We start from the raw sequence: 24763 nt of genomic DNA on the forward strand, positions 1-24763 counted from the left end.
ATGTTATGAGAAGGCAAGGACACAGCAATTTCTTTTGCAAAATCATTGGATACAACAAAATATTGGTACTTCGGCGTTGTAGCATTCTGACAATAATACGACATATAAAATCTTTTGTGGTCATTGTAGACATCTTTAGTATTTATTACAGTATACATATGGTATTGAAAATGGCAGATTTAAAAGAAAGGAAACGGAAACAGCACTTCTATCTATCTACCCGGACTGTATCCTAGCTCCTTTGCATCACATAGTGTTCTGATAAAACTACCAAAACTTATAGTAAACCTGCTGTACACTTTGATTGGATGATGGACTACAAATATAAAACAAAAAACATATGTACAACCTTGTAGCTTTTCTACTCTCATCTTCTATATTATACCTATAATCTATGAATATAAAACTCATCATGATTGGTGCCTGCCTCTAGGTTCCACATGGAAATTTTACAACACACTCATGAATTGAAGCCTTTAAGGTTCCTAAGGTCTATCTTTCTCTGTTGCCCGTCGATTACTGTCTTCTCATTCTTTACTCCTTAATTAACAGCACAAATATAGTGGAATAAAATTGGCCCACTGTCCACCTCCAATTTTGGCATATTAACACGATAGCATCGCCAAATTAAAAAACGTAATGATATTACTAATAAATTTCTTACTTATTGCTGAGCTTCCTTTCTTTGTAAAGTCTGTCTGGGGTAGAGAAGTATTGCCAAGGACAAAGAAAATAACAAACCAACTAAACCACTTAACGCTTGAAAAGGATGACTCCCAATTATCCAGAGAGGAAGGTTGCCCGTATTATATGTTAAAAAACCACCCTTCTGCAGCATATAAGTGGATGCCATCATTCCTGTGCGTAGCCCGATAGGGATGAAGAGGCTTCCTCCGTTTCTCTGTCGGGCACCTGACAAAGACAAAGCTAAAAGCCAAAGTCCTGGTATTGCTTGCAGAGACCTGAAAACTCCATAAAAGAGAAGATAAGATTTTGACTGAGAATGAGAGTGGATTATAACATAGTCTGGTAGATACAAACACAAATCTATATTTAGAGAAGAAACAAAATGTTGTTGTAAGGTCCACTGTAAAGGATGAGTTGCGAACTATGGCTCAAGGGGTGTGTAAATTGTTATGATTGAAAATTATTTAAAATGATCTCACAGTGAAATGTGAAGAATCTATGACTTTTTGTTATAATAAATCAACTATCAACATCGATCACAATCCACTTCAGCATGATACGACCAAACACAAAGATAAAGTGATACTTCACTAAAGAACTAGATAATGAGCTTATCACCGCTTATTACATCCCATCTCCCATTTGGGCTTCAACTAGCAAATTTGTTTAAGGAGGCTCTTCTTACAAAACAATTTCATGATCTCACATGCAAGTTGAGAATAATGGATATCCATTCACTGACTTGAAGGAGTGTGCTGGGTTAGGAGAAAATATTTTGGTGAGCTACAAGAAGTTATTCTAATTATTACAATTTGGATATTGTAAAAATACTAAAAGTCACTGTAATTTCAATTATAATAACAATTCCTTTTTAAATCTAACTCACATAGTGTTCTGAAGAAAAGATCACGTTGTTTTATAATTTTTGCTCAGATGGGAGTTAAGAATGAAGATGAGATGAGTAGTATAAATGTGGTGAAGGAATTTGTGGAAGTATTTCCTAAAAGAAATACTTGGATTAACTCTAAAGAGAGAAGTAGAATGTTACATTGATCTGGTACCTGGAATTGGACCAATGTCAATCGGACCTTACAGAATGACTCCAACTGAGTTGACTAAATTGAAGAAACAAGTAGAAGAGTTGTTAGAGAAGTGGTTATTCTGGCTCAATATATTTTCATGGGGTTTCCACTATTGTTAGTTAAAAAGAAAGATGGAGGGTCTCAGTTGTGTGTGAACTACAAGCAGTTGAATAAGTTGATCATCAAGGACAAGTATCCTCTACCCATAATTGATGATTTGATGGATCAGTTACATGGAGCCACAGTTCTCAAAGTTTGATATGAGATTTGGATAGCACAAGATTTTGGTAAAGGCTGAAGATGTGCAGAGGACAACCTTTAGGTCTCGATATGAACTTTATGAGTATGTATTATCAGCTCAGGGGTCTCAGTGGATCCAACCAAGATGTGAGCAGAGTTTCATAAAGCTGAAGAAAAGGTTGACAAGTGTTCTAGTGTTGGTGATTCCTGATATAGGAAAAAAAAAAAAACCTTTTGAGGTTTAGTATGATGCTTCACATCAGAGATTGAATTGTTTCTTAATACAAGAGAAGATAGGAGTTGCATATGTTTCAATGAAACTCAAAGTTCATGAGAGAAATTATTTTACTTATGACTTAGAGTTGCCAGTGGTGGTGTTTGCTTTGAAGATTTGAAGACATTATTTATATGGAGCTCAATTTCAGATGTTCAGTGAATACTTGTTGGATCAAAAAGAGTTGAACATGAGGTAGAGAAAATGGGTGGAGTTTATGAAAGATTATGATTTCCAGCTTATGTACTATCCATCCAGGGAAGACTAATGTAGTTGCATATACTCTTTGAAGAAAGTCAGCACAAGTGTCAGCCATGATGATTGAAGAGCAGAAGCTGATTGAGCAATTCAGAAATCTAAATTTGGGAGTACAATTCCATGTTAATCATATTAGTTGTAGTATATATCAAACTAAGGACTTTGTGATGGGAGAAGATGAGATATTGAGATTCAAAGGCAGAGCTTGCATATCTACCAATGAAGAACTGAAGAGAATAATTCCAGAAGAGGGTTATAAGGGTTATATAAGTTTACGTCCCAATATGAATAAGATGTACCAAAATTTGAAGGAATCCTTTTGGTGATCAGACATGAGAAAAGAAATAGCTTAGTATGTTGTGACAAGTTTGACATCTCAGAAGGCAAAGGTAGAACATTAGAGACCTAGTGGTTGTTGCAGTAGTTGGATATTCTCGAGTAAAAATGGGATAGCATTGTTATGGATTTTATTATCTATATGCCGAGAATAGTAAGAGACCTTGATGCAGTCTGGGTGATAGATGATCGACTAACAAAGAACGCTCATTTTCTTCCAGTTAATTTGAGAATAATATAGCCAAGTTGGCATAGTTGTACATCAGGGGGATTATGAAATTTCATGGAGTGCCTTCGAATATTGTTTCTGATAGAGATGTCAAATTTACTTCATACTTTTGGAAAATTCTACAAGATTCTTTGGGGTCTAGATTGAGAATGAGCTCTGCATATCATCCTCAAACAAATGAGCAGTCTGAGAGAACGATCCAGTCCTTAAAAGATTTGTGAGGACATGTATGTTGGATCATCTGGGAAGTTGGAATGAGATGTTGCCTTTGATGGAGTTTGTATGGGAGGAAGTGCAAAACTCTTTTATGTTGGTATCAGAATGGTGAGACAGTATTGGTTGGGCTAAAGTTAATTCAACATATCACCGAGAAGGTGGAACAGATACAAAACAAAATGAAAATTTCTCATAATAGGCAGAGATCATATGCAAATCTTACCATTGTGTTTTTTTTGGTATCACTTACCAAGAGTGTAAGGAAGAGCTATCAAGAAGAAGTTATTCCTGAAGTTTGTTGGACCCTATCAAATCCTAAATCTGCATATTGTCTTTCATGTGTCTCAACTAAGCAAAGTATATCCAAGAATCTAGTCACGCATTGGAAATGCATAATGTGCAAATCAAGGATAACATGTCTTTTAAAGTAAAAATTAGTTTAGATTGAAGACCATCAGTATGGTGAAGGTAGTGTGGGTTGATAGGTTTGCTGATTTATCTTAAGAAATAGAAGAAACCATGAGAGAAACCTATCCATGTCCTTTTATAGCAAGTCAATTTTCGAGGACGAAATTTTTTCTTGTTGGGGAGAATGTAAGGACCGAGAAAAATAGTCTTAGAGTAGAAATGGTACAATTAAAATGACACCTGAATATTTTATTATTAAAGTGAAAAGGCTATATAAATAGAAATTTAGTTATTCAGGTTTCATTTTAAAAAGAACCATTATCTCTCTAAAAACTCCTTTTTCCTTTCCTCTGCCTTCTCTCTAAAATCCCGACCTCCTCGCTCATCTGTTTGACGATCGGAGTCCACCATTGGACTCCTGGCAGCGAGATCTACAAGATTGACCGATCAGAATCTTTCATAGAGTATGTTCATTTTAGTTCCCTTTTTCCTTTCCTCTCCCTTCTCTCTTAGATTCTGACCTCCTCTTTCATCAGTTTGATGATCAGAGTCTGCCATTGGACTCCTGGCAACGAGATCTACAAGTTTGACCGATCAAAATCTTAGATAGAGTAAGTTCATTCTTGGCTCTTTTTCCTTTGAGTTAGTTTTGATCTGGTTGGGTTGCCTTTTAATTTAAGTTTGCATGTGAGGTTTTTATCTTCAAAATTAGTCTCTGTTAGCTCAGGTCCTAGTGATGTAGTTAGATTTGTGATCAGGACTCTGTGGTGCAGGTTAGGGTATCCTTAAGCTTTTGGTGGGTTTGGAGCTCTTAGTGAGCATATGCTAAAGTCCAGGTAAGGAAGCTAGTTTAAAATCTTTAATAGAAACCCTAGGTTAGAAGATTTGAATGTGAGTGTGACGGGGTCACCAATTCCAAATTTTGTTGCAAGATTTCTTGTTCTGAGTAGATGGTAGTTTGTTTGAAATTGAAAGTGTTGTGATTGAGAATTGGTTGTTTGATTTAAATGGTTTTGGAATTAGAAATCATATATATGTATAAATGGACATAATAACTCAATGATTCAATGAGAGTGATTGTATCATGCTGAACAGGAACTGTCAATGTAATGCGTAGATTTATAATTTATGAATTGAATGAGATATTGATTTATAATCTAATAGGTATATTAAGTTATGCAGAATTTTTCTGCATATTTCGCTCAAGCTAGCAAGTGCTAGCTCAAGCTAAAACTTTTGGGGTGCTCTCTGGAGGATTTTAGCTCAAGCTAGCGAATTTTAGCTCAAGCTAAAATTATGGGTGCTCTCTGGAGGATTTTAGCTCAAGCTAGCGAATTTTAGCTCAAGCTAAAATTCTGGGTGCTCTCTGGAGGATTTTAGCTCAAGCTAGCGAATTTTAGCTCAAGCTAAAATTCTGGGTGCTCTCTGGTGGATTTTAGCTCAAGCTAGCAAATTCTAGCTCAAGCTAAAGTAAAATAAAATAAAATAAAATAAAATAAAATAAAAATATTAAACTAATATTTATTCGCTTTTAAAAGATTGATTTATTTATTTCTATATAGTTTTTCTTATAAAGGATGTAAACTTTTATTTCATGTATAGTTAATTGAAAATCTCTTTAATTAGACATTTATATAATTAGTCGATGAATTGTTGTGTATTTATCAAATGGATTTACCCTGTCATATGAAGATGATGAGGAGATATTGAGATAATTATGCGCATGGCTGTGTGGGTTTCACAGCAGTAGTATGACAGGTGCAGGTCTCTGGATGCTAATTTTAATACACGAGTCTTCCGGAAGTAGAGTCAAGTGTCTATGTGTTATGAGTCAGTAGAAGTTTGTCATGAGAAAGATGAATATTGAAATTGTTGATAGACACTTGATGGTTATGTGAAATGCATGAGAAAGGATGAATTTATGTGGATGTTTAAAGTCATATTTGTGTTATAAGTTTTAAAAATACCTAGCTTACCCTTTGTTTTGTTTTGTGGTTGTTTTTCTTTGATCTGTGATGATCGTGTATTTTACACGGGAGCAGATGATGTTACAGGTGATAAAGTGTTTCTCGGTGAGAAGATGGATGAGGAAAAATGTTTATTTTTCTTTTGAAATTGTGTTTTAAATTTTATGTAAATGTTTCAAGTCTTATGAATAGATAGATAATTTGAAACATTATAATAGAAATTTTAGATATATTTGTATTATGTTTATATATTTATTTTAATATTTCATACCGATTATGGTTATAGATATGGGAAAATTTAGGGATGTTAGATTTGATGATTGTCCCACTTATATACTGGAAATTGGCCTTATCTAGGATCTCTAATACAACCCCTTCACGACGATGCATGAGACTAAGTATTTGTAAATGCCGATAGAGTCCCAATAGCGGGTAACATGATAAGCCCATCAAACCTAGCTAGAATAGACTTTGATAACATATTAAGAAGTGAGTTGAAGTCTAACTCATCCTCACAAAAGCGACTTGTAAGATAAGGATTGCCCTCACTTATATCCTGTAATTTGGTTTATTTTTAGTCGATGTGAAATCTCAAACAGAAAAAATATTAAATACTATTCATTCATAACGACATACACATCAAACCAAGAAAATGAGATTTGCAAGAAATGTGAAAGGGGTTCACTCAAGCTTTGTGAGCAAAAGATATCTAAGGCCTATCTTAGAAAATTGTTATAGAGGGAGTACTAGTTGGAACATAAGGTACTATAAATTGAAGACAAGACTTGGTTATTGCAACACATTGATATTATCTGATTGTTGATGTCTTAATGGAAATTGCGTTAATTGCAGCCATCCCTTGCTCGCTTAATTGCAATTTGCAACCTCAAAGTTGATTGTTTATTTCTACATCTAAACTTTTCATAAAGTTCGGACCGTCCCTACCTATCTTAGATCAATCATTGGGCCACCTTCATTTGTCGTGCTCCATGCTGGTAGTCGTGGCCATTTGGGCAAAGTCACCTTAATTGCAGTCACCCTCAACCTATCTTAGTTCTTTTCTTTGAATATATGACTTAAAAAGAGCTTATAGAACTTGGACAAAGTCACCAAACAAACTAGTTTTGTAGGTTTGAGCAAGAACTTAAGATCAATTTCCAAGAGTTAGTCTTTGTTTTCTATTGAATATAGTTATGTGGATTGTTAAGAAGAATGATAAACTATTAAACACAGTCTAATGAATTAAATGAGCAAGATTTGATCCTTAAATGGATTAACTAGGGACTAATTCAAGGGGATTGATAGGAACATGAATGAGATGAGAGCTGAACGATAAACATAATACCCCAATACTCCTGTAACATTTGGTATACAGAGATGTAGAGGATTATGTTGAGTTAGGAGAAAATATAGTGTTGAGTTACAAGAAGATATTGTAATCATTATGAGTGTGGTACAGTAAGATACTAGATATTTATCATTACTCTACGGGTAGAGTTTTCTATATATATTACACATAGACTCATGTACTGTTTTAATTTTAATCAATTCAATAAAGATCTTTTTCCTCTCATATAGCTAACTGTTGCATAATCAGGAGAATTATGTTATAATTAAGTGCAGATTCCATTCTATATTTCTATATTTATTAGGACAGATTTGTTAGTGATTTGATTTGATTTGTACAGTTTTAAACACCCATTATTTCTGGCTTTCATTACCTATTATTTCTTTCCTTAATTAGGTTGTAAAACAGTCTATAAATAGCTCAGAAATATATTTCATCTATTTCTTTCAACTCTAACCCTTTCCAAGTGATAACAATTCATAAATTGTTCTTACGCATACAACTTTTCTGTAGTCGTCACTGCTATTTAGCACAAATTGGTATTCATAAAGGTGCATGAACCTTTTTTAACAAATTAGGCAAAGTGCGTATCTATAAATGAATCAGGCCATACATATTCAAAAGGTGGAACTTATTAATACAGTACACAAATTTTGATTCTGGGAAAGAAGACATACCTCTGCAAGAAAGAAAATGCCATCCCTGAAATGATAATTCCCTGATGATATCCAAGATCAACTGCAATTTCCTGGGGCAACCATGATCTAAAAAGCAATTCTTCCACCAGTGCAATAGCAGTTGCCATCACAGTTCCTTGAAAAACTACCAGACCCATATGTCCATACACTTTTAGCCAAGTTATGGCATCTAAAGAAGTTGGAATATGAGGCCAAGAAAAACTTGCAAAACCAAGAAATGCATTCACAGCATGGATTGAAAAAATGAAGATGGCTCCACCAACCAAACCTTTCAAGAACTCAAATAGCTGCAGCAAAGATCCAAAAATGAGTTTCTTTTAACAATAAAAGACACAAGTAATGCTATGAAAAATATATTCAATAAAACTTCATATTTACTGAAGCTCTATTCCCATTCAAAAATTGGAAAAAAGAATGTGCCAAAGGGGAAGCAGAGCATTAATTTGAACTAGAGACAAGCAACACAGCAAGATCTGTAATCACTTGCATGATAAGTAAAGTCTGAATCAAGTGAGAGGACAGATTCAGGAAAATAAGGAAGCCAAATTGAATTTATAGAAGGGAAGAATGTTGTTTACTGGTCTCTTATACATCATGTTCCTCTTTATTGTTATCTCTTATTCTTTTGCATTTTAAAGTAAAATGTAAATATTGGGCATTAACAATAAATCTCATCTAAATTAGAGCAAGTAAGAATCACTGTAAATGTTCAGTGTACCTATTAAACGCACACATCAGAACCATTTTCATATCACTTCCATTTGCTACATTCTAACATGTAGTTATTTCAAACGGTCCCTCCAAAAAACAAATTCTTAACATATTCTTCATTGTCGTTTTCTACATCTTAGTAGATATTGTATATGATAATGAATTAATGCTACACGCAATTTTAATTTTAAGATATTTCAAACATAAAGGAAAGAAAAGACAAAAGCATGAGTGACAACTTAAAAGTAATATCCTAGGACTTGTCCATTAGATTTTATCTCTAACATTTACCTTTTGTGGCGATCTCAAGTTCAGCCCATACTGTTCAAATGCATTTTCATATCCACGGATTCTTTTTCCCCATAACATAACAAGTATCACTGTAGCAGTGTAGAGGCCAACAATGCAAGCAAACTCAGCTATTTTGGAAGGAGTCTTTGTAGTCCAGCTTTGAACAATTGTTGGAAGTAACGGAATGGCAACAGGAGACCATAGAACAAGGATCATGCCAGCAAACCCAAAAATCCTAGAAGAAAAAAAATCAGAGTTTGAGTTATATAAAAACAATAGTTCACACACTCTCACAGCTGTTAACCATATAGATAGCAGAACCTAGGGAAGATATACATTCGCATTTGGATTTTTTTTGAAAAAAACTACAGTGAATAAGAAGGCATTCTCCTTCTCTAAATTCTATCTTTTCTTTATGTCCCTCTAATTCAGCAGGTTATGATATATATTGTCTAAAGCTTAGCAGCTTCCATTTTCAACCAGTAATTCCAAAAATGGAAAGGCTGGAATTATTTGCACTACTTAGTAACATAGGATGAATTGAACATTTCCAGTTCAAGTTACCTCTGAAACAAAGGGCGTTCAGCAACGCGTAAGAATGAGATAAGCCTGTCTGTCAAACTCATTGCTCCACGCATACCACCCCACAGCAAAGCAATCTTTCCAACAAGCCTCAATAATCCACCTCTCTGTCCTAAATCAGCTAGCATCGCAACCAGTCTGTTAATGGAGGGAATTCATATTAAATCTTTATAGAAAAAGAAAACCAGTAAAGCACTTGCAAGTTGTTAAAATGGGTGTTCAGACCTTTCTTGATCCACTGCACCATCTTCTTTAGTAGGTACAACTGGACCAGCAACTGACATGGCTTTCTCAGCAAGGCTTGTGACTATGTTATTCTGGTTCTTCTCAAAGACTTCCTCCTGTAGCTGATCTGGCTCTTTTTGATTGGGGTTTTCCATTTTCAAATATGTGGCCGAGCTTTCAGCAGTTACATTTTCTTGTTGGAAATCCTGGAATAGAACAATTTTAAGTTTGAAACTCACACAACTCTACTTAGATGCAACTTGTAGTTTAATTTTAAAGTAAACTGTTATTCATCCCATTCCATGTGAAGCAATTGAAAACTAATACCTTCTGTTGCACAAGTAAAGCAGAAGCCCCAAGAGCAGCTGTAACAGCACCAACCATGACAGTATTTTTGCTTGTATCTTCCAATGTACTTTCTACTGTCTCTGTTTGAATAGGATGGTCCAAACTAGTTTTCTTCTCTTCATGTACTTGACCTATCTCTGTTCCACCTCCGATGCCATGATTCTTTTTGCTAGGTTTTTCCTCATCATCATGGATCGGAGATCTTTTCGGATCATCATGAAGTGTAGTTACATCAAAATATTTCCTCAAGGAAGCCAAAATGGACCCAACAATAACACCAAGAGGCACTACTTTTCTCAGACAGTTTGTTTGCTGAACAGAGGATGAAATTACACTAACAATATGCTCCCCTTCAAGAGTACCAACCTTTTTTACAGCACTCTCACCATTTAGACCTTGACTTTCGGTATGAGGTTGTTGCACCTTGCTATGTAGAGCGGCCTGTGAAATTGCATTTGCCACATGTTCCAGATCTTCAGCAAGATCTGATTTCATTTCTATCACTTCTGCAGCATTCAGCTTGCGACCAACTTCCATCTTCAAAGAATGTAACACTCTCTTTTTCACAAATTGAATAAATTCATCTGACCTATCATCACTGGTATATGTCATTCTGTTCTCAGTATCTGTGGTAATGAACTCTTTGACAGGTTCTTGTTGCTTTTCAGAATCTAATATTACATATGGTGGTTCAATATATTCCTCTGCATTAGAAGATTTTGAAGATGAGGGAGCCATCATCCTGGGCCCAGCCTCCTCACCAGTTTCAGTATTAGAAGAAGCAATATCCACGTCTTGTTGTTGTTCAAAGAGTTTCCAACCTTCTTCTGGCAAATAATCCAGTAATAATTCAGTTGTCGTGTTTAAATCAAGTGGTTTGACAGGAGTCTTCGAAACTAGATATTTACAGAGGTTTTCATTGTAAGGAGAGCCCCCGTATGAACCTGCAGCTATGAACTCTGGCATCCTATCCACCTGTCTGTGTCCATCCCATTTATCATTAAGAAATCTTTTGTCAATCAGTTGAGTATTTGTGTTACTTTCCTTCTGGACTATGTGACCATTAGAGTTACAACTGTGAGAATCGAATACACTGTTCCCACTAATTTCACTAAAACTTTGAGGTGGTTGTTCCTCTGTATGACAAGAACCATTATTCGAGTACATTTCATTATGGTGATCATCTACTGAAGGATCAGTAGATGTGTTGGAATCCTTTCTTTGGCTACTAGTCTTTTGTTTTTCTTCTATCTTGTGTTCAACATCATTTCCATCCTTGACTTCTTCATTCTCTGAACTCTTCTCAAGGTGAGATATCATATTTTCTATCACACCAAAAACACTATTAACAGCCACTTGGGTGGAATCATCCATCCCAGCCAAGGCATCCAATGCTTGAGAAACACTGAAGGCAGGGGCACTAGAAACTAAATTATTAGAGTTGGTCAGAGATGTGACATGCTGTGTATTCTTGTTATCTTTTTGCTCGTTGTCATTACCTTTTCTTTCCATTGTTGGGTGTGCAGAGGACATAGAAGGTGAAAAGGGTTCTTCTTTTGCGTCAGTTGAAGTATTTTTACTATGATTGATAGAAATATCCTGATTTTTCTGTTCATCCTTCAGAGTATTATTTTCCTCTGACATAGAAGGTGAAAAGGGTTCTTCTTTTGCATCAGTTGAAGTATTTTTACTATGATTGATGGAAAAATCCTGATTTTTCTGTTCATCCTTCAGGGTATTATTTTCCTCCTTTGGGTCTATTTGAGCGATTCCACTGTCTTGGCTCTTCTGCTCGCCCACAGATGCTGATTCAAAGCCACCTGCTCCATCAGGATGGCTAGGATTGTATGGTTTAGAACCTGTTTCGAATTCGTTCTTGCAACAATCAACATTAGAAACAGCTTTTCCTTTGAATTCCTCATTTGTGTCATTACTGTCATTAGACTTAGTTTCTTTCCTGGTAGAACTGGAAGAACCAACTTCATCATTTAATGCTTGAGACTGGGCTAAATTTGTAGAATTTGGTGTCTCTATGGGAATAACTTCTGTTTCTGTTCCTTCAGCAAGTTCATGAATGCTACCTGGAGCATTATCAGAACCATCTATAGGACTAGTCTTTTTCATCTGATTCACACAGGTCTGGTCTTCAACCATAACTTCTCTGGATTTTTCTTGGTTCTTTTGCCCTGGTAATGGTTCAGGAGACTGAGAAACATTCTGAGTTCTATCTACCTTCAAGTTAGAGCCCTTTGCATGCAAAATTCCAGTCACTGCATCTGTCAACTTTCCACGGACATCTTCTGGAACAGCATCATGTAAAGCTTTCATGAGTGTCTGTCCTTGACCCACAGCAGTTAATACCTGGAAGTTTATAACAAGTGATACTGATAATTACAAAATTCTAAAACTATGAAAAAATATCTGGATAAACTATTTCAGATGTTACAATAAAATAGAATACTGAAAACCATGTAGTCGCTTACCAAACATTTAAGGATATATAAAGACCAAATAGTGAAGATTCTAACAATTATTTTTACATATTCTTAACAACTTGAAACGCACTCACAGTTCACAGAAATTGAGAAGCTAACAACTTATGTAGAAAATGAGAGCTCCATTTAGTTGATTCGCAACAATTTAACAAGCTTTGAAATTTCATAAAATAAAAAAGTGGAAGAATTTGTTACGTTCCCTTCGAGGATAGTACCAAAGTTTTTCTTAAAATGATTGATAAACTGCTAGAAACAAACTCCCCTAGTCATTCATTTAAAATGTATCAGTTATCTATAAGAGAATCTGTAAGCATAAGTTATTTTGACAATGTTTTCTTCTAAGCCTTAAAACTTTTATCTGAGGGTTACATCTTAGAAAAGCATTGCATCTAAATCCTGGTTATTTCTCTATTCCATTTCTATAAATATTTACAGTTTTGAAACCCCACAGAAATAGTCTCTTTAGCAACAGCAGCTGCGTGATTTAAAGTAAATAGGTACAGGCTAATCCAAATTATAAATATTCCATTTTAAAAAATTATTTCTTGAGAAATTGACACAATAAACAAGATTCCTGGGAAATCCCCTCCCCCTTTCTGCAAACATTCACCATGAGTATAAGGAAAGAACATGAAGGACCATCAGTAAAATCCTAATGATATAAATCTTTAAAATCATTAAAAGAGATGATAAAAAATGAATTGATTTTAGCAAATAAAAATATGCTAGTCCTGTAGTCCTTAAGTTCTCCCTCTACCCTGTTCTTTTAGCAGAAAAGTCAATAAGACATTAAGAAAGAACAGGAAACGAGATCTCCAAACCCAAAAATGACACCTAGCAATAAAACTATATGTTCTACCTTTTTCTTCCTTTCTTCTGTTAGAGTACCAGGCATGGTAACATCGAGCATATTTATTACCACTTGTGCTGTCTGTAGAACTTGAACATTATCTACAGAGAAAACATTCTCCTCTTCAATCAAATCTGCATTACTGGAGCTAGTCTGCTGCGATGGATCATCTTTTACCTTTAAGCTCATATCCTGCTCAACGTTCCCTTGTAGACCTTGTTGGGACCTAAATTGGAGGCCAGTGTTATTCTTATTTTCTTCAAACAAGTCATTACTGGGATCAATAGAGTATCCATTAAATGCATCTGACCGAGTAAGACTCAACAGTTTGCCAACTTCAGCATCATTGTTTGACCTTATTTCCTCCACAACAACCTGTCCTTTAGAAGGATTTATGGTAACATCTATATCTGTCAGAAGAGGATGACGGCCCTTCAAGAGTCCCAGCTCTACTGCTGTGAGCCACTGCAGATATAACTTGTCAGGTTATCACTTGCAAGAATATACTTGGAAATCTCAAATTCACCAAAAGGGAAAAAAATAAATAAATTATGATAAAGCATCTTTTACCTCACAAATTAAGGGAACTGATAAACCTAGCAATATAGGTTTTCAAAGGAAGCTAGGTACCGGATCAAGATGAAAAATATGTGAAGCAAATTTCCATGAACAAAAGATTATAGAATTTAACATCATGATACCCTTTAGGATTTTCTAATTGTGTTTAAATGATTTACTAATTTGTGTTAAAGTTAATTGAGAAGAAGCAGCAACTGAAAACATATATGAAATAAAAATTTCCAAAGTCAACCATTGAATATAGGAAAAGGTTTATTTCTAATGTTTCGAGGTTCAACCAGGATTGAATCTGTTTCCAGGGAAAGAATTCATGAATGAAGAAAAAGTTTCTAGTAATTACACTAAGGTATATTTGAGAGAACCTCGCCCACCTCAACTTTAGTTCTATTCCCCTGTCTCCTACTCTCTTTTAAGAAAATCTCTAATTATACTACCTATTCTGTTAGGTAGTTATCACCCACCCTAGTACAATTAGTCATTTTGTTACTAAGCATGCTCATATCGTTCCCCCTTTACCCTTTGCTTATCCCTCATGACTCGCTTTTAGTAATAAATCCGTTATCAATAACCCCCCAGCCCCCTAGAAAAAGCATGCACCTTGTTTTCAAGAAGAAACTAAGGAGAAGTATGCCACACTACATTGGCTAATTACCAAGAATGTTAAAACGCTGGTAATTACTGCCAACTAACCAAAACCCCCAAGTCTCCTACCCGGCTAGATGAATTTTGCAGTTGTAAAGCAATTGTACATTAGATTTTATTTGAGCATGTTCTTTCTATCGATAAATGAGTCATTTACTTGGAAACACTTTTAATGTATTTCAGGATCTGTATTGTATTACTGCATCCTAATGGTCCTACCAAGAAGAGTTCAAGAACTAGCTCACAACATTAGCTGCACAAGCAATTTGGACAATTGACTGTTCATTAGTTTTGTTTTCAACAATCCTATATCTTTGGATTTTATATGAACAAAAACAGATGACTAGTTGGAGTTATTAGTTTTTTTGTTTTTAGCAAACCTGATAATATAATAGTCACAAAATCGGTTTGAGGGGTGGTACGCTCTCATACGATGTTAAAAGAGAGAAAAGAGAGGCATAACGTTGCTCAATCTGTGTGTCTAAACTACACAAGATTCCATTTTATATAGGCTAATTGTAACAAATGCAAATACCTATAGGAGACTTATTCCTCTGTACATGATATGATTTGCCTAGAAATCTTATTCTATTAAGATATGTTTATAGTTACAAAGATCCTAATTAAGTAAGTAAACAAAACATAATAAAAGAAGAATAAATCTTAAAAGATCATCTAGGATACTTACTTGGTAGTAAAAATAGGAGGAGAGGGATAGGTGGCAGATTCGAGTCTCTCCACTTACAAACATTAACATATTAACAACTAAAATTTGACAATTCCAAAAAAAATGTAGGGTACTCCAAAATATTTGATATAAAAAATGATATCATCATATATTTCTCATATTTTCTAACAAATCTAACTGGTCAATCCAGTCTAATTGTTAGAACCTGTAAATAAATAGCCTTCCACTTTTAAAATTCAAATTTCCAACTTGAATCCTTAAATAGATAGAGAAATAGTTACCTCAATTGTTAGAAGCTGACACCATGATAAAGCAGACATGTCAGTATCAGTAACACTAGGTGGCAAACAAGAACATAGGAGCAGACTTGTGCATGGATTTTCAGCAATCAGGTTCCTTGGAACTGAGAATACAGGAACCATCCCATTACCACTCTGATAAAAATTACCTTTGATAAGATTTTTTGCACTTGCATGCATGCATAAAGGAATTAATACTTAGAAACAACAAATAATATGAAAAGGCCATTGTTAGTACAGAACCTTTTTTCCTGTAAAACAGTTAAAACATGTAATGAACTGATATCTACAGATTATTAGTGATTAAGAATCCTACAGAAAAGGGAAAGAGAGACTACAGAAGCAGAAGCCAGGCTGTTACCATATTTGCGCAGATTACTTTTATTTAGTTTTCAATAGTCGCGCATTCCTGTATATTATCTAGAAAACAAGTCTAAACATTTATATTAAATAATAATACAATCAGAGCCAATCAAACCATTCAATCAGAATTGTATCTTACCAAGAACCTAATTTTCTCTCTGCTGCAAGTGCAAATGGATTGTCAATGGAATCACTTCTGTTATTTCCTTGTTTGTGATCTCCTTTGTCTAGGTTTTGACTACTTTCTATCTGTGTTTTTGGGTATTATCTGATCTGAGCAATCTTTTGGACTCTATTGCGGATAGAAAATATATGAATCTGTTAGAACTTTTTCATTACTTTGAAATCCCTACTAGTATCTAAATTTTGTATCCCTAGGAATTGGAATTTCATTTTCAACTGTTTGCCACTGGAAAGGAATTATGGGGGCACACAGATGGCAATGTTCCAGCTCCAACAGATGATACAAAAATCTGTTGATGCTACTATTGGATTATTGGGTTATGTGATAATTGGATTATTGGGTTATGTGATAATTGGATTATTGGGTTATATGATAATCAATATGTTTTAAATTTACATCTATGTAAAACTGCAAAAACAATGTGAGAATATTTGAAAAAGGTTTATTAATCAAATGAATTTTACTAGATGATTTCAATTGGGGTGTAAAATGGCCCTCAGGGAAGCAAGACTATTTCAGAATATTTCTGGTTTTCAAAATTTATAGGCTGAATTTTCCACCATTGTCTGTGTAAACGTTCCAGAAGTATTCTTGTCTTAAAAGTTTTATCTGTTCATGAGGTACGCAAATAAGATAAGTTTTTATGAAGCTGCTACTAGATTTTTTATATTCATTCTAATTCGATGAGTTGTCATCTTTCTCGTACTTTGAAAATGGATGTTTGCTTTGGTGAGATGTTTCATGAAGATTATTGGAAATAGGAGCAACTAATGTTCCTATTTTTCAAAGTATTTAACTAGGTTCAGTGTATCTTAGGAAGTTGTGATAGTTTAATTATTCTCTTGCAAATAAGTGAAGCTATTTATTACCATGTAACCCTTTTTGATTATTAATAGATCAATATGATGGGTGGAAACTCAGCTGAAGCATATTCAGAAAATACACTCTGGGTCTCACTTCTCAAACTTTCTTTCTTTTATCATGGTATCGGAGCTCCTATTTAGGCTATTCTGCAAACAATATTTTTCAAAAAAATTTACTAAGCTCTGGAGATGATCAGTTTTTCAAGCTGCTGTCATAAATCTGCTGAATTTCTGACATGGAAGGGGAGGTTGTGCATCCACCTCAGAATTATCAATAGTAGATTTGCAGGGAATTCAACCTGTTTATAGTTTGAATGGAGAAAATTATTTGAAGTGGTCACAACTTGTTTGCACAATGCTAAAAGGAAAAGGGAAAAACAGCTACTTGGAACTGTGCTGAAACAAAGGAGGGAGACCCAAATTTTGCAGCATGGGATGAAGAAGATTCAATAATTATTGCTTGCCTGTGGAATTCACTAAATATTAGTGATACCATTTTGTTTCTCATTGTTAGAGATATGGTTTGATTACATTAAATACAGAGATATGGTATGATTTAATGAGAAATATCTTACCAAATATTTCTCACTGTTATATTGATTTTCTTACTTAATATTATATCTCTTCTTTATTATAAATAAGAGTACTCATGTGTGCACAACACACAATTACAAGCAATCCTTCCATTATGGTATCACAACAGTACCATCCTTTGTGACCTAATTTTGTCACAGATCTATTGCTAGGTCATAACATTTTCACACGATGCACTAGCTCTAACTTTGTCCCTCTGACATTTTCTCCCAAGTAAACAATACCCATTGCAAGCATTTTTTCTCTCAGACAGCCACTGAACTCTCTTAAGCCTTTTTTTCACTCTCCATCAATTGTCATACCCTCAGAACATTTTTTGTTCTTTGGAAACAGTCTTGCCTGACAACAACTGTCGCGCCCTCCAATAACAATGGTGCCCTCTAAGCATTTTTTGTTCTCTAGCTGCCACTATGTCCTTGAAGCATTTTTTTCTCTCAGACAACTGTCATACCCTCCAAGCATTTTTAGCTCTCTGGCAGCAGTCTTGCCTGCCAACAATTGTTGCAGCAATCATGCCCTTGAAGCATATTTTGTTCTCCAGCAGCCACCACAGTCTCCAACCTTTATTGAGACCCACTAATTAGAGTCACCCTTCTCTAACAACCACTAGACTTCCTAACTCTCAGCCAGCCGATGCCATGTGTCACTAGCTCCTTAGCACGTTATCTTCACACACTTGACCATCTGGTTGACATGTTCATTAGGTTTCTCAAATCATGTTGATAGCATATGTAACAAGCTTGTCTTGTACAACATATATGCTCCAACTTGAGGAGTATTAGAGAAACAATTCCCCTACACATGACTTGAGAAATTTACTAAGGCATGACAACCTTAGGATACAAAAAAAAGACAAGGAAATCACACTTTATTTATCAAATACATGGGGAGAAACTATATTGTTAGTGTATGTGGATGATACCATTGTTACCGACAATGACAGGAAGGAACAACAACTCTTGAGTCAACATTTAGCAAAGGAGTTTGAGATAAAAACTCTTGAGGTCTGTTGGGCCTATTGTATACTTGCTATCGAGCTATCAAATCACCCACAAATATTTAGCACCCTGTTCAGATGTCAGGTCCTTGACATGAGGCATGTGTCAAAAATCACACATTGTCTAGAGATATAACTAAAAGGAAGTATACAAGTACTACAGTCAGAGATATTAATGAAATTACCAACACAATGGACTCCGTGAGAATCTTCTCTCAGTTGTACAATTAATGTACAATAATTCTCACATACATTTTTCTTGTGATAAACTGTTAGTATGGAGGATAAGGTGCTGAATATAGTGATTAAAAAGAACTAAAATTGAACTTTTATTTCTGCTGCTTTTTTCTATGAGCTTAATTTTCATGCACTGTCAATGTAAAGTTTTTTACACAATCAGCTAATTAGAAATCATCCTGAGTATGACTTTATAGAAGCCTCCAGAGTTATCGTACGTAGCAATATGTGATTGAATAACAATGATTTTTTTTACACTAACAATGTATCTAATTAAATTGTACGTCTATTCCAAATCATGCTACTTCAACTGGTTCTACTATTCCTAATTTTTCCATGTTGTTCACGTTCTAAAGTCTAAATTCTCTATATGGATCTATCTACTGAACAAAAATTACAATCAAAGGCAATGAAGCCATTCAATAAAAAATTGTATCAATGCTTATAATATATTTCTCTTTCTAACCATAATGCCCAGAGGATTACAAAAAGAAGTCATAAGGAACAAACAACTAGCACAACTAAATAGGAATTGCACCTGAAGTGATTTGCATAGCCATTTTTGTCATTCACTTTAGTATGAATACAATGAAGCTGAATTGTTTCACTATCTTAGCAGCCATAAACACTAAAATACGACTGCAGACAATTGTGCAGTGTGTTGTGGGTAATTAGGAGTATACTACTTTCTCCCAAAATAATACAGCAGTTAATAAATTAATACTTAGCAAAACGCAAAGGATGCAATTAATCAAGTAAGAGTAGCATGTGTACCTGTATAAAGAGAACAGGAATTTTAACATCCCTGATCATATTTCTTGTACTGGATTTTGAATAAAAATCTTCTATAGCCTCAAACCCATAAGATATCATAGATATTGCTTCTTCAAAATCACGTACAGACTTTGCTGAAAGAGCTTTTTCAACATCAAAACCTTTGGTTTTGCCTTGGAATAGTGCCTACAGAAGTAGTACGTGTGTAACTAAGTCATAAGGATAGCTTTAAGAGTATTTCAAGTATAACAGGTAAAAATATATATGACCACAAAAACAGATTGCACAGGACATGTTGCTGCAAGCGGGGTGGGCACAGGTGGGCGAAGATTGAAAGGAACTAATTTACCTTAAATCACTGCAGCAGCTCGTAATCGGGTGAGGTGGTCTATAAAAGGAGTGGGCCTTTGGACAGGTTGTGTATGGTGCAAGGTGATAAATTTGTGCTGAATTATGATCTGCAACTTTAACCCAAAGTTGTGTGACCCTTAAGTCAATTCTATTGGGAGGCTGATATTGCTCTGGTGGGAAGTACGCACCAGTCTCGTAACAATAAGCGGAGTCTCTAGTAGACTTAGGCAGGGTATCATGGGTAGTAGACTTAGGCAGGGTATCATGGGTAGTAGACTTAGGCAGGGTATCATGGGGCTGCAACAGAGGTCATGCAATCAAGGAGCAGCACCTACAAGGTGCTGTACTGTGGCAATAAAAGAAGTGTTATAGGGGAGGATGGAGCGCGGAACAAGGCATCTAGCAAGGAACGGGTGTCAAACCTCTGTATTGAGCATGGTGGTTGGATGCTGAGGAGTTCGGTGTGCAGATGCTGTCATGTGCAACACTCTGCTGTTTGGTATGCTGGAATTGGATGTGGGGATGTGCTTATTTCACTTCATTCAGTTTTGAAGCCACTGTTTTTGTGCTTTTCTGATCGCTAGTGGTTCTGATTGACCTAAGGCATGTGCTGGTTTCTAGTAGTCTGCAGGTTGTTTTACTGCATCAATGGTTGTGTGAGTCTAGTAGGTGCTCTATGGTGATCAAGAACCAAAAGCTTCTGTTGCATGGAGTTCTTGACTATTGTATACGGGTTGGGACACCCCTGAAGTGTCCCATTTTAATTTTATTTATTCTTTGCAGATAAAAAAAAAAAAAAAAAACTAATTTACCTTATTGGCTTGTAGAATATCTATCATTCCACTAGTGAAATTCTGATCGGTAACAATGTGATAAGGAGAGGACCTTGTAGCTTCATCTAAATCAAAAGGATTGTCTATACATGTGGCAGCTGTCAATGGAGTGTTTTCTCCAACCTCTGCAAGGTATTTTGTTAACATGTTTGCACCATATCCCCAGCCAACACCCATCAAGGTTGTCCATGGTCTTGCATTGCTGATATATGTTATAGATGTGCAGATATCATCACTGTCAGCGGCTGTAAATAACCTACAGAAAATGAAGTAGTTAAGAAGTCCTTACCCTTGTCTTATTTTTGCCACATGTCTGTAAAGAGAAAAAGGCAGTCTGGATGTATTTAAGTCAAACAATTTGCAAATACCAGAATGAGGGAGAAGTATATAATCATTTAGTTGGATGAGAATGGAAGATGAAAAGGAAGAGTAGCAGTCCCATGTCCCTAAGAGTAGATCCTACGGAGGATTTAGCTTCCCTAAAGTGAGGGTACATTTTATTAAAGGATAATATTAGGGGGGGAGTAAAATTATGGATTAGAAAATTAACCATTACAATTGTGATTAAAACACACATAACTAAAAATATGTAGTTGTTAAAATTCCAAAACGGTATCCATTTCTTCACTTTGTTATCTAAACATACAAAATCTGTCACTTATTGAAATTTATTGATAATCACAACGACTCTCAATTCACACTTAATGAATCCTATTTATGATTTTTAGTTTCTCATAAACTTTAAAGTAACATAGTATGCTAGAAAGAGCATCAGCGTGAAGTGTGAGTCCCAACAAAACAGTAAAGTTGCGTGATCGACTACAAATGGGTTTTGAATAAAACAATAGTCTCTTTGTATATTTCAGAGTAATGTAGCTTACAATGACTCTCCCACATATCTACAAATAGCGAGAAGAGAAGCCTTATAACACTAGAGTAAGCTAGTTATTTTCTTTTTACGCAAGAAAGTGGTAGAGTAGAGATGGTGTTGCTATCACTACTCTTGTTTCAACTACACTATTTCCTAAAAGAACCAGCATGCCAAATAATATACGACCCCGTTCATGCAACATAGCATACCATTATGCGCATAAATTAACTAGAATGAACTATTTCTGAGCAGCCTAACCTAACAATACTTGTTTAAAAAAAACGTGTTGTTAATGTTACCGGGGAGTTGTGAGAGGTGAAGCAGCGCATCCTCTGGGGTTCATGACAACAGGGAAGAAGCCCCTCTTCAGAGCTTCCACCACAAACAACCTAATATCGGCGTCCATGCTACCCTGCGGCGAACCGGGAACAATCAAGAGAGTAGAGTCCAATCCAAGCTCCTCTTCCAAGTTCAAGTTATCAGGCCAATCCAACGAAACCACACCTCCATCAGCACCACTCACACACACCCTCTGATATCTCAGCTCCTCCACCAAACCCTCCCTCTCTCTTCCCCTCCGCACCTCAATCCTCCCGCTCACGTAATCCCTCTCGCTCGCGTCGCTCCCCTCGAACACCAACGACGGACACCGCAGCAGAACGAAGCGGTTGAACGGCGTCGGAGTCGCGAAGAGCATCCACTCGCCGATATCGGATACGGAAGAACGGTGACCATCGTCGGCGGCGGATTTGGAGCGCGAGGAGAAGAAGAGCGTGGCGCCGGTAGCGAAGCCGAGAGCGGGAGTTATCAAATCGAGCGAATTGACGGAGGGATAGTGCGTGATCAAGATGCGGAAGAGATTCTCGAAGGGAGCAGGTGAAGGCGGAAGAGACGAATTGATTTTGAGCCTTCTGCGCCTGTAGATGCGAAACGCACGAGGTGGAAACGGTTTCGCGGGTACCAACGAATTTATCGCAACCACCATCATCATTAATTACTAGTAATAATAACAACAACAATAACTATGATGATGATTAACGATGAAACGAGAACGTAACACACATATATACAGTTCCGGTGACGTTCAAGATAATGTGTATTTTATTGAATGAGGGAAGAGGTTACATATGGTACGTTCCGGTGAACGGCGCCGCAACGGAGGTTCAACGGTTCCAATTGGGTTGTCGGATAGTGTATGGTATACGTATACGTCGACTGTACTTGGTAGTGTATCACGTTTCCACCGCCCTGTACCTGTCAGTTGCTATCTCCTAGATTGCTCTTTTTTCAATTTTATTTTATTTCATGCACTTCATTGGAAAAATTATGTGGACGTTATTAACAGTCTATTCTAAGTCTAGTTGAAATTTATAAAACAGTAAATTAAAAAAATAGATTAGAAAGGGCAATTACTTTCTAATATGTGGCATGATTAGGAAGTAATCATGCGGTCAAAGTCAACCAACGTGAATAGTTAAAAATTGAGTCACTCTAATTTTGTATTGTGTTTTGGCCGCCATCAAAGTTTTTGTCTCAATCAGTTGTTTTTGTCTGGATCGTTAAGGATTCTACTTGGCATTGCAACAGAGACATATTGTTGAATAGTAGGAACAAGTTAAACATGATTGGTGTCCACAATTTTGTTCATGGTTGGTGTTCCAAAGCACACCCCTAGTTTGTGCCATATCTACATAATCGATAACTCTGAAACCAATTATTAGAGCATGTGAATATAGTGCACACGTTTGTTTTTCACTTTGCAAAAAAAAAAATCACAAATGTGTTCTGAAACAATTGAAAACAGTCTAATCTGAACTTGTAGAAATCAAACTGGAATGTTTCTAACCAAATTTTGAAATATATACTGATTATTATAAATAAAGAAAATTCTGGAAACGAATTAAATGTACTTTGAAATTTTAAATTCCAGAAGCAACATCAATTGAAAAAGAAGACAATAAAAAGCAGCACTTGTGATGATGGTAACAGTAGAAGATCCAAGAAAAAGAATTCAAAATCAAGAACAAATAAGAACATATAACAAGGATGAGTACCATTATTGAGAAATGGGAAAAGAAAATGATAAAGTTTTCCAGAACCTTGAAGGAAGAAACATAAGAGAATCTGTTTATTTAAAGTCTTGGTAATTTATTTTTTTTAAATTTGACTGCGAGAACGTAGTATTCCTTTGTTCCTGTATAAGAGTGAAAATAATATATTTTTATGTGAATTTCAAATTATTTTTTTGTATAACTTTTCCCTTTCATCTTACTCTAACCTTGTTTTCAATTTTTAATGTTTTATTTTTAATCCAAATAAAAATAAAAATATTTCAAAAAAATAATATTAACAGTTCATAAAATATCGTTATGGAAAATATAATTTAGTCCATGAAACATTAGCCACATAACTGAGATGAGTACACATAATTTAATTTAACGCTTTTGTAGAATTAAAAATAAAATAGAGATATAAGAAATAAATAAATAAATAAAGCTTAAAAAATATCCGAAAGGAGGAGCCAAAAGTATTTAGACAATTTCTTTCTCCACCATATCAATTCCAACCTACACTCTATTATTTTTTTAAATTTTCAAAAATTACTCTTATTATTTATAAATCCTAAATAGTAAATATAATTCAAAAATAAAAAATATATTCCAGATAAAAGAATCTGAACACAAAACTAAAAATCATTTCGGATAAAAATTTCCAGAATTCAAAATGTTTATTTTAAATTTCAATTAAATTTAAATTATAATAAATTATTTTATCTTACCTCTCAACTTTGTAATTCAAATTCAAACTCACCAAATAAGCGTATTCGGATAAAAATTTCCAGAATTCAAAATGTTTATTTTAAATTTCAATTAAATTAAAATTATAATAAATTATTTTATCTTACCTCTCAACTTTGTAATTCAAATTCAAACTCACCAAATAAGCGTAGTTTGGGTACACTTAAAGACAGTCCGCAACCAACGTTGGGGCTTTTTCTTCTTGTTTTCCCCATAATTTTAAAATGGGTGATTATTTTATATTTTGTAAAAATGATTTTCGAATTATTCATTCTATTTTTTTTAAATAATTCCTTCAAAAAATTTGGAAGATAATTTTCATAAAAATATTTTTAAAATAGAATTTTAAGAACACGTGAAACTCTCTTTTCTTCTTCCTCTTAAAAAGTATCGTGAAAAAATGGAAGGTATTTTCATTTTTTTTTGTTAGTATATAGGTGCAGTT

The 24763-nt window shown here is 35.1% G+C and overlaps 1 protein-coding gene across 2 annotated transcripts; it reads right to left on the bottom strand.

Moving 5' to 3' along the window:
* Window positions 1-103: 103 nt before the first annotated feature.
* LOC137807136 (uncharacterized) lies at window positions 104-22793 on the bottom strand. 2 transcript variants are annotated; one of them, XM_068607608.1, is made up of 12 exons: window positions 21820-22789; window positions 20629-20905; window positions 19466-19651; window positions 15436-15588; window positions 13556-13710; window positions 13255-13471; window positions 9880-12261; window positions 9553-9758; window positions 9310-9465; window positions 8746-8980; window positions 7723-8030; window positions 104-962 (listed from the first exon to the last, which is right to left on the bottom strand). In XM_068607608.1, the coding sequence occupies exons 1-12, from the start codon at window positions 22509-22511 to the stop codon at window positions 665-667; spliced, it is 5265 nt and encodes a 1754-aa protein (XP_068463709.1). In that variant the 5' UTR covers window positions 22512-22789; the 3' UTR covers window positions 104-664. The 2 variants fall into 2 exon arrangements, with proteins under 2 accessions (XP_068463709.1, XP_068463708.1); XM_068607607.1 differs by having other exon boundaries at window positions 13255-13710; window positions 21820-22793.
* Window positions 22794-24763: the final 1970 nt, after the last annotated feature.

This window comes from Phaseolus vulgaris, chromosome 3, assembly GCF_000499845.2.
Source record: "Phaseolus vulgaris cultivar G19833 chromosome 3, P. vulgaris v2.0, whole genome shotgun sequence".
Lineage (NCBI taxonomy): Eukaryota > Viridiplantae > Streptophyta > Magnoliopsida > Fabales > Fabaceae > Phaseolus > Phaseolus vulgaris.